Genomic DNA, 10,971 nt, shown 5'->3' on the forward strand with positions numbered 1-10,971 from the left:
GTAAAGAAGGTGACTTGAAAATTTAACATGTAATCGCCTTAGAGATGTAGTGTGCTCTCACGAGGCACCAGTTCTGTAGGGTTTGGGCATTTACGGGGACAATTATTAATTGTAGCCGTAAATCACAAAATGATTCTTTTGATGGCTTTAGAATCCAACCATGCGGTATAAGTCAAACAACGCACACACACAAGTACTAATACACAAGAATACATTTATTAATACATAAAAAATGTAAACCTAACAGATCTTATCGAGAGGGTAATCAGAATACAAAAGATATATATTCATTCAGTTACAAAGAGTTACACATATCAAGAGGACATACGTTCGGTATATCATTCATTTAGACCGTTTCGTAAATGAACTTGGTTATAACTTCTACATTGGATACTCAAAACAAGTACATAACTCTTAGAAATTAAATTGATATCAACTGGTTGGGATAACAATTGAATTCTCAAGCTGTAATGCATTGAAGTTGAATACTCATCCAATCTCTGGGGATTCAGATCTCCTGCGGGCTCTCTGGCTCCGTGCCAGGCTGTGCTGTGCGGCTTGCGACGGTGCGCTGCTGATGCTCACTGACCGGCTAGTTAGTGTTGGCTTGAACTAGCAAAGTTTGTGCACAGGAGAAAAGATTACTTTGGGTCCCAGCAAGTCAGGAAGAGGACCGGTTCGTTCCTGATGAAGCGCTAGTTCTGAATAGTGATTCAGCTGTCCACAGTTCCGACCTGTTCACAAGGCTTGCTTCTGATGCTAACCTCGGGTGGATCCTCTGGTTACTCTCTGGCAACCTCCGCTCTAGACTCTTAGAACGAAGGAAAGTTCTGGCACTGGGACACACTGGCCTTTCCGTGGTTGTCCGGGCTGAGACTGAGGATGGTCAGGAGGCGCACTGCGAGAATGTCCTGCCCTTGGAAGCCTTTCTGCTCCTGGGTCGTTACGTGTTGGAATTGTCTCACACCCCTGGAATTCTCCTTCCAAGTTCTGTGTTGCCTGTTTTTACCTGGAGGAACTTCTGCTCATTCATTGGCTGAAAGTTTCATGGGCATCAGAGACCCACGAGGGTTACTCTGCCCTACGAGTCCCTGATTGGTTGATCAAGGTGAGATATGAATCACTTACTCCTGACACTTAGGAATGCAGTCCAGATGTCCATCTGGCACTCCGTAGACAGATAGGCACCAATGGATGACCATTGATCATGATAGCCAGGCTTAGTTAAGTGCATCCCCATTTGGGAGCTGTCCCTTATCAAAAGAAAACATCTTTAAATCAGCCTGCATGAATAGCTTTTCTGTGGCTGCACCACAGAGATGAAGAGAGAGATGGGGCCTCACTGGCAAGGGAGCAGAAAACTTAATTCCTGTATTTTATTAAGCCTCGCCACTATAGATGTTTAATTGACGAATAACAATATACATATTGTAACGCAACGGGATTCTGGTGGGCGCCCTAGCCACATTAGGTCGGCCCCCCACCGTGGGGGGCTTGAACTCAGGACTCCCGTGTTACTCAACAGGGACCCAGCCTGGTGAGCTAAAGAAAGATCTCTTCACAGCCCGGGGGCTGTAGTCCTGCTATCACAGGGAAGGGGCGGTGACATCACCGCTCTGGTAAGCCGGCTCTTACACAGCACCTGTCGGCTGTATGCGTTACAGTATATTAGAATTTCATTCTAGACCAATTATAGTACGGACCACATTTATACATCTAAGGTATGCCTTTAATTGACGTATATTCTACATATTTTGCCCACTGGGGAGCATATTTTGCACAAAACTAACTATATATTTATACGGTCCAAAGGCAGGTCAGGGCAGAGTCCGGGAGTCCATCAACAAGTAATCTATCCTGGGACGCGACAAGGTTAAAATCCCTGGGAGGGGGAAAACATGAACAGACAAAACATGGAGGTCCAAGGGTGACGGAGCGAGATCCTCAGGAGCTGGACGTAGGGTATCCTGGAGCTAGGTAGGACTCGTGACATCCTTACCCTCATGTTGAGCCCTGAGGACTGGAGGAGCTAGACTTTAAATAACAGTACACATAACAGGGTACAACTGGGGAGCTTAGCAACAATCACAGGACTAATAACGGGAGCAGTGGAGCACCCGCTAGGGGAGGGATGTTGGGCGTGACAATAATAAACTTCAAAAATGTAAACAGAATGATTGTAGGTAGAATGTAGTCGTACCTTAATGATAAAGCATAGTGATATTTCAAAGTTGATGGGAAATTTATTTTTTGACACAGAATCAGATTGAAATAACACGACCGGGATATGTAATATCACTTTAAATCTCTGAAAGTCACAATCAGCTTGACACAAAGTACACAAGGAGTCCTGTCTGCACTAGAGTTCAAAGACCAGTCAGGCAGGCTCATAGTTCCTATTAGCTGTAGACCTGAGAAGAGCTAACCTGCACTAATTAAGACTGTAGACCTGAGGAGTTACTCTGCACCAGTGAGTAAGAAAAATGTTTAAGGGCTTTTTCTGGTTTTGAGTCTCTGTAAGAGGCGAAGCAGACTTGGCTCTTGAATGCAGGAGAGAAATCCAGAGGATTCCTACCCACCCCACCATGCAGTGAATCCTGCTCTGTAGGGGAATGTTGGGCTCTGTGGACACTGTGGACAGAGAGTCAGCACCAGGAATGGCTACTGGTGGATATTTCCCCGTTACTGAAAACTCTGCTGTAGCACCCCCTGGCGTTCACCCATCTGCACACCACACAGTGGTTCCCTTGTCTGCACTGGTGCACCCTGTAGCTGTGGCCGTAGTCAAGGCAGGACACCTGAAGATAAAGAGTGCAGTGCCTCTCTCACCAGCCGTGGCTCAGTGTTTGAGAGGATAGGTATCACTGTTATGGCCTGTTCCTCTTGATCTGCTCGTAGACGGCTGAAGCTGCTCTACCCACCCATACACTGGCCATAGTGCCGACTATAGTTCCTGTGGCGATCCCAGCCTGCACAGTTATAGCGCCCCCGACCAAGAAGGCCCCAGCCACGCCTCCAGCCACACCCCCAGCCACGGTCAGCACAGGTATGGTCACCACACAGCCCACAGTCAGGCCAAACTTGATCTGATAGATCTGCAGGAACTTCTCACTCTTAGTGGCTGTGTACTCGCAGAGCTCCTCAAACTCCCGCTGGCTGACTTTGTCCTTTACATAGTCCAGCAGTTCTGTCTTCTTTACCTCCAACATCTCCCTCATCTTCTTTGGACGTTTCAGCATGTTATTGCTCTACAGAAAATGAGGGGTAAGTACACTTCAGAGTAAAGGATAGCTCCATATATCTTTTGAACATTCCAGTACACCCCAGAAACAAGCAGAAGACTACTCCAGAACACCCTGGACATAAGAGCCTATGCCAGAACACCCCAGACACAAACAGAATGCAAATGTACACAAAGAAACAAGGAGTGTCCATCAGGACACCCCAGAATGAAGCAAGAGGTACCCCAATTAAGCCTGTGAACTCCCACACACATCTATAAACACATCTATATTCACACACAATCATATATTTACCTGCCTATGCAGAAAGCCATCAAATTCCTGCTGCGCCTGCGGGAGAATGAATTCCTTCAGGAACCTCTGACGCTGAGAGCCCAGGATCTCTGAGAGCTCCTGGAAGTCCTGCTGACTGACTTCACCCTGCACATGGGACAGCAGCTCTACCTCCTTCTGTTCTACAGTCCTCCTCATCCCCTGTGTGGGGTTGTGCATGATACTTCTCTAAGGAAACAGAGTGCAAGGTCACTTTAGACTACGCCCTCTGAACTGCTCAGGGCTCCCCAGAAACAAGAAGGAGCCCACCCAAAGACACTCCAGAAACAAGCAGAAGATACCCCAGTGGAGCCCAGTTTCTCAAACACACACACACTCACACCTTCACAGTTTCACACACACTCTCACGCTCTTTCTCTCATACATACAGGTATACACTCACCTGCTCATTCAGAAAGTTGGTGAATTCCTGTTTCTCCCTCATGATGATGAGGTGAGTGTATTCCTTCAGGAATGTCTTACACTCAGATCCCAGGATCTCTGAGAGCTCCTGGAAATCCTGCGGTCTGACTTCACCCTGCACTCGGGCCAGCAGCTCTTCCTCTTTCTGTTTCACACTCCTCCTCATTCCCTGTGTGGGGTCGTGCATGAACCTTCTCTGAAGAAAGGGGGAGCAAGGTCAACAAGCCTAGGAGCTCAAACACCCTAATACAAATTCCATTGTCACGTTCTTTCTCTTTCACACACTGTTACCTGCTTATTCAGAAAGATGGTGAACTCCTGCTTCACCTGCAGGAGAGTGAGCTGGCTGAAGGCCTGGATGAGCTGGAGGAGGAAGCAAAGGGGTTACCGATAGAACTGACATTGATAGAGGTGTTCTGGAATGAAACATACATTTCAAGAAGTAATCTATACTGTCAGGTTGAAGGAACTGAGTCTTTTAAGTCTGAAGGGAGTGTCCCACACCGACAAGCTGAAGGAACTGAGTCTCTGTATTCTGAAGGAACTGAAGACAGGAGCACAGAATAGTTTGAAAAGGTTTACTGGGTCAGCAGGGAAGAGAGGGACACACCTTTGCAAGAGAGGATATTCTGTACTTGCTTGTGAAAATCACTTGTGCCACTTCCTGTGAAGACAAGAACAAGTTCAGTGTGGCTTCACTGGGCAGTGTGGGGTCTCTGCTTCACATTTTTACTGCACTATACTGGTTTTTACCATGATCTTTGAGGTGTTTTACCCTAGTGGTGTATTGATGGCTGTTGACTGGTTCAGTGAATAGTATCTCACCTTGAATTTCTCTGCCAGTGTCTTTCCTGTCACAGTTGACTGTATTGTCTGCAGAACTTGGACAATGTGGTTGATGTACTCTTTCAGGCAGTGCTGAAACGGTTCATTCATTTCTCAGAAAAACACAATGAGAAAACAAATGTAAACAAAAGCTCTTGAAGCTCTATAGTCTTGAATTTAGACTAGACTACTAGGGGATTTGATATTCACAATCCTCACAAATGCTGACATATGCAACCCAGTGGATTTCTTCAAAATTAACAGTAAATACCAACCAGAAACAAATGTAAAAACATGCATTGAAACTGAGAGCAGGAGGCACATCTTTACACAAAGAGTGGTGAGAGTGTGGAACAAGCTATCCAGATTCTCAGATCAATGAGCTACTATCTACTACAGAAGCTGGATTTCCTCCTCTTGTTTGTAACCTGCTTTAAGGCCATTAACAAACTCACAGCACTGCAGCACTTTACCACTGGAAGCTACCTGTAGCTGGTTTGCTGCTCAACACTACCTCACTGTGGTTGACCAGGACAACTGTCAATGGGATTAGGGGAGCTGCTCTGGGAGTGGAGCTGTCCGGTTTTTACCTTGCATGGTTCCCTGTTGACTCCAAAGCAGTCGGTCCCCAGGAAAGGGCATGAGGTGGCAGCATGGCCTCTTCTCCCTGAGGATCCTCAGAACCTGTTTGTTTGTCCCTGACTCCTCCAAGCGCTGAAAGCACAGACAGACATGTCGACAGGAAAGGGGTAGGATCCCATCCCTCTGTGTCTAAAATAATGCAGCTCTCAGCCTGAAGGAACAGGCTCTGGAGGGGGTTTCTTTAGTCTTTAGTCCCAAAATGACAGTCTGAAGGAACTGAGTCTCTTTAGTCTGAGGGGTGTGTCCCACACTGCCAAGCTGGAGGAACAGAGTCTTTTTTTAATCCATAAGGAGTGTCCCACACTGACAGACTGAAGGAACTGCTTCTCTTTAGTCTGTGGCCTGTAGTTGTCTGTATGAGGCACTGTTGTAGCTCCTGACCGGTCTAGAGTATCAGTATCTCTCTGGCTTTCTCAGCACGGGTCAGGGTTATATATATATATAAGGTCCATAGTATTTCTCCTACCTGGATGATTCTCTCCAGATGTCGGAATCCTCCAGACTGTCCAAATTCCCGAGTTTGTGTCCAGTCCCGCACCAGGAAATCAAACCCCTTTATCAGAGATTGAGAAAGATCTCATATCAGCTCACCTCACAAAGTCATGAAATCCTAACGATTTCTATAGATTGAAGAGCCTAACTTGCCGTCCTACAGTACAGCTCAAGTAATAATGTGCATGAGAATGATTGAAATAGATTAAATAGCCAAACCAATATTCTGAGTGAATTATGACAGCTGTTATGATGCCTGCAAATCTGCTTTCTCTCAATTGGACACTGCATGCCTTAGTAAATTGGTACTGCTGAAAACAATGTGTTTATGGCTGCTTTCGACACTGTTAACCATGATATCTTCCTTTCTCATGTTTGCAGAGACTGTGGCTGTGTTTGCAGTTTCTGACACTGCTTCCAATGGTTCAGGTCTTATCTGATGCTGGGGCCTATACTATTCAGAATTTGCCTGTATCTATATGGTCAATTATAAAGATCACATGGTCTGATCTATCATTTCTATGCTGATGATACTTAAATCTACATCCATACTAAGCCTTACACTGAAGTGGCTGTCTCTGCACTAACTGCAGTGCAGTTATACTTTCTAATATAAAACCCTGGGTTACTCTAAATTTCCTTAACTTAAACTACAACAAGACTGAAGTCATGTTGCACCTGTGTAACACTAAGGTAAAGCCAGTGTAGTAGCCCTATCTGTGGATAGCAGTGTGCTGGAATTTCAATCAAAATTGAGGAATTTAGGAGAGATCCTAGCTTGACTTCCTAACCAGGTGCACGTGATCACATTACCCCTGTCCTGGAGTCCTTGCACTGGCTTCCTGTCAGGTTTCTTGTTGACTTCAAAATCCTCTTGCTCACCTATAAGGTTCTGCATGGCCTGGCACCTCAGTAACTGTCTGAACTATTATCACCCTACTCCCCACCTCGCAACCAGTTAAAACAGGCCCTGGTCTGCAGGTGATAAAAGAGATCTGATCTTTTTTTGTGTTCACTGCACTCAAGAGTAAATTTCATACCTGAAAATGCTTCAGGTTAAAGGCTCCTTCACCCTTTTGTGCCACAAGATACAGCAGCTGCAAACAGAGTAAACACAAGCCATCTGTGTGTCAGAGACAGAGAAAGAGAAAGTCATACTGTAGGTTCTGTAGTTTATTGTTTCTGTTTTGGCAACAGTGTAATTTACCACTCATGCCAATAATCCTGAGAAGAATTTGAATCTGTCAGACAGTCTGACAGAGACACAGGCACTCATAAAAAATAAACATGGATACACATATAAAACAAATATACACATATAAAACAAATATACAAATACAATCACATACACAGGCAGACACACATGGGGAAAGATAGGACTGGCCTATTTATATAGCCCTGTGAGGAAAACCAGGCAGCACAGAGCATCACACACAACAGCACCTCGAGTCATGCAGTGCTGTGCTCATGCCACACGTCACCAGCAGGGGGCAAACTCATACCCCAGTCAGAGAGACCCAGCACTGCAATTGCTCCACAGTCCCAGTTGAAGGACCTGTGACACTGAGAGGTTCCCGGCTTTAGCCCCCCACTGCACCACAGCTCCCTTGTGCAGGTGCTGTGTGGCACATCAGGGGATAAGACCGTGGCCGGGTGCTGTACCTCCAGGTATTCCAGGTCTGTTTTCTTCACATCAGCATGAACGTTGAAGATCTGGGAGAGAGGACAGGGGAGACGTCACCTCTCCAGAGCACAGCAAGGTGTACAGAGTCATCAAGGAAGGTGGGACAGGGCCACGCAATTCTCACCATATGTGAGCTGAGAAAGACGCTCAGGGCAGACAGCTTCACACTCAGTTCCGTCTCCCGCAACAAATCCACGGATCCCTCAGTGTCCACCAGGAAGACAGCCAACTGGACAGAGGGGACAAAAACAGAATATTCTGATCAGAGATGCAGTGGTCATCTGTCTCCTCTTCCCTTCCGGTACCAACACAGAGCTGACAGAGCTTTACACAAAGGGTGGTGAGAGTGTGGAACAAGCTGCCCAGCCAATGGCTCAATGGCCTACTAACTACTGTACCAATCAGACTGGATGGGAATGACCTCCTCTTATTTGTCTGGTGATTTGATACACCAAAACCTTCCCATTCCTGAGCAGAGAATGCCACACAGATGCCCTGAGTGTGGACAAGTGGGTAACAGGGGCTGGTGAGGGTCAGTAGAGCTCTCATTCCTACTTATTCAGGATGCCTGCAGGGTCTGTGAAAGACTCTCTGACTTAGTTCAACCTGCACCTGTCTGAGTCATACAGTTGCGCCCCCTACAACAGATGAATTCCCAGCTTGCCCAGCCCTTGCCTTGCCCCCCTGTGTCTCCAGGAACAGAGGCCGGCTCCAGATGAACACACCCTTCGTCATGGTCTCAGTTCCAGGCTGCCACTCGAACCCTCGCAGAGGCTCATCGTCACTCATCCAGATGTCCTGTGTTCACAGGTAAGGGAGCATTCACAACCATGGTCATAAGACGGGACTTTACACAGAGAGTGGTGGGGGTGGGATGTCAGGGCCGTATGACACTGCTTTATACAGAGAGCAGAGGGGGTGGGGTGCTCTCACCATTTTAGACAGTTTGCGCAGGAGGTAGTTGAGGAGGAAAGACTTGCCCTTCCTCCTCTCCCCGACAATGGCCACCACACAGAGTGGAGTCTCCCTCACATCTGAGCGCAGGAAACACTGCCGAAGCACATTCTCTTTCAACAGGAGGGAGCCATCAGGACTGACATGGACCAGCTGAATGGGCTTGCCAGAGCCCTGGAAGTGGAAGACAACATTTAAAACTGAGACCAGGAGGCATTTAACTTTACACAGAGGGTAGTGGAAGTGTGGAGCAGAGTGCTGATGCCCACTGGACGGGCCTCTCTCTCTGACATCCCCCAGGTCAGAGTGCTTGCTGTTGCACCAGGAGCACAGGGCATCTAAAGTCTACCCATCTCACAGTGTACACTGTGCACCTGCCACACCAGGATTCTCCAGCAAGTGTATCTGGGTTTCAAAATGTTCCCTGTAGCCTGACAGTCAGGAAAGCTTCTAATGGAAAAAGAGACGAAGCCTCTGTGTGACCCTGCAGCCCTCGCAGAAAACAATACTACAACTCACCTCCTCTCTCTTGACTGTGCTCGCACGCTCACACACCTTGTGGCATTGGGGACAGGTGATCACGAGGTCGACCCAGAAGGACTCGATGCAGTCTTGGCAGAACTCGTGGCCACACTGGATAATCACTGGCTTGGAGAAACTGCCCAAGCAAATGGAGCACTGAGGCTCAGACAACACGGAGCTTCCTATGTCCTCCTGCTCGAGATCGGGAAGCAGAGAGCTCTCTACTGCCTCCTGCTGCTGCTCAGACATCAGGCAGGCCGAAGACATGCTGGAGCGGAGGGAAGAGAGAGACCGAGACACAGTCAGCAGCCAATCCACAGCCAAAGACAGAAAAGGACTTGGATGGCAGGACCAGCTGTCCTGGAACTGAGTTGTCTTCTAAACACATTATTATGATTTTAAGTTTAAATCATAATAATACCTTTTTTCTGATGGGCACTGAGAATTCCCCATTGACTGTCCCAAGTCACAATAATCCTGTTTAGACAAAGATAAAAACAAGAACAAGGACCAATTCAAGTACGATAGCATTTATAAATACACACACTGACAGATCAGAGCAGTGTAACACACAGTATCAATCACTGACAGCCCACAGCAGTGTAACTCACAGTATTAATTACATACTGACAGATGAGAGCAATGTAACACACAGTATCGATCACACACTGACAGATCAGAGCAGTGTAACTCACAGTATCAATCACTGACAGCCCACAGCAGTGTAACTCACAGTATCAATTACATACTGACAGATGAGAGCAATGTAACACACAGTATCGATCACAGACAGCACACAGCAGTGTAACTCACAGAATCAATTACATACTGACAGATGAGAGCAATGTAACACACAGTATCGATCACACACTGACAGATCAGAGCAGTGTAACTCACAGTATCAATCACAGACAGCCCACAGCAGTGTAACTCACAGTATCAATTACATACTGACAGATGAGAGCAATGTAACAATCAGACACCGACATTTACTTAGCAGTGTAGCAGACAGCAGTGATCACACACTGAAAATCAGCAATATTTAACACTGATCACATTGCTATGTATTTATGTTTCAGATACAGGTCCAGTATTTTCACAGTGTTAAATAGATTTTAAATTTCTCTGAAGCCATAATAGGCTCTTGAACCAAGAAGAAGTATAGTAAGACAGTAATAATAAGAGGAACAGCCACACAGAACTCAACACCACACAGTCCGTCCTATAATAATAATAATTGCTTACACTTATATAGCGCTTTTCTGGACACTCCACTCAAAGTGCTTTACAAGTAATGGGGAATCCCACTCCGCCACCAGTGTGCAGCCCCACCTGGATGATGATAATAACTTCAGCTCTGCTAGTCTAACACATCTGTACGATTTGCTCTAATTTCAATGGGCTGTACTGAAATACCACAGCTGTCTGGGCTCCCCTGATCCCTGTCTGTGTGGATGAGAAGATTTAATTTGTATTACTCACCAAAAGCAGCAGGTCCTTTTTCAGCAGAGTTGAAGTGAAAGTGAAAGATGTTCCATTTAAGGAAATTAGAACTGTCAATTATGAGCTGCTCACTCAGAAGGGTTCACAGAAATTGTTATGAAAGACTCTACTTTCGGCCCGACAGTCTTCTTTTAAATTCTGATCTCACTGGACTTTGTTGCATTGGACCTGTTTTATACCCCAATTACACTGGGCTTCATTGCACTGGACTGTGTTTTTACCCTGGTCTCATAGGTTCTACGTCATTGCACTGCATTTTTACTCTGATCTCATAGGTTCTACTGCACTGTGCTTTTGTCATAATTTCACTGGGTTTACTACACAGACTGGGTTTTTACCTGAAATCACTTGGTTTTATTGCATTACACTGTG

General features: G+C 46.3%; 1 protein-coding gene across 3 annotated transcripts; it reads right to left on the reverse strand.

Moving 5' to 3' along the window:
- Positions 1 to 524: 524 nt before the first annotated feature.
- On the reverse strand, positions 525 to 10,596 carry LOC148827723 (RING finger protein 112-like). 3 transcript variants are annotated; one of them, XM_088926182.1, is made up of 16 exons: positions 10,579 to 10,596; positions 9,518 to 9,573; positions 9,094 to 9,364; positions 8,554 to 8,748; positions 8,296 to 8,418; positions 7,745 to 7,849; positions 7,599 to 7,649; positions 6,977 to 7,033; positions 5,911 to 5,997; positions 5,393 to 5,516; positions 4,803 to 4,915; positions 4,588 to 4,641; positions 4,269 to 4,340; positions 3,958 to 4,173; positions 3,537 to 3,743; positions 525 to 3,248 (listed from the first exon to the last, which is right to left on the reverse strand). In XM_088926182.1, the coding sequence occupies exons 2-16, from the start codon at positions 9,547 to 9,549 to the stop codon at positions 2,868 to 2,870; spliced, it is 2,088 nt and encodes a 695-aa protein (XP_088782308.1). In that variant the 5' UTR covers positions 9,550 to 9,573; positions 10,579 to 10,596; the 3' UTR covers positions 525 to 2,867. The 3 variants fall into 3 exon arrangements, with proteins under 3 accessions (XP_088782308.1, XP_088782309.1, XP_088782310.1); XM_088926183.1 differs by lacking the exon at positions 10,579 to 10,596 and adding an exon at positions 10,342 to 10,419; XM_088926184.1 differs by lacking the exon at positions 6,977 to 7,033.
- Positions 10,597 to 10,971: the final 375 nt, after the last annotated feature.

This window comes from Atractosteus spatula, chromosome 10 (genome assembly GCF_055471065.1).
Source record: "Atractosteus spatula isolate fAtrSpa1 chromosome 10, fAtrSpa1.hap1, whole genome shotgun sequence".
Taxonomy (NCBI): Eukaryota; Metazoa; Chordata; class Actinopteri; order Semionotiformes; family Lepisosteidae; genus Atractosteus; species Atractosteus spatula.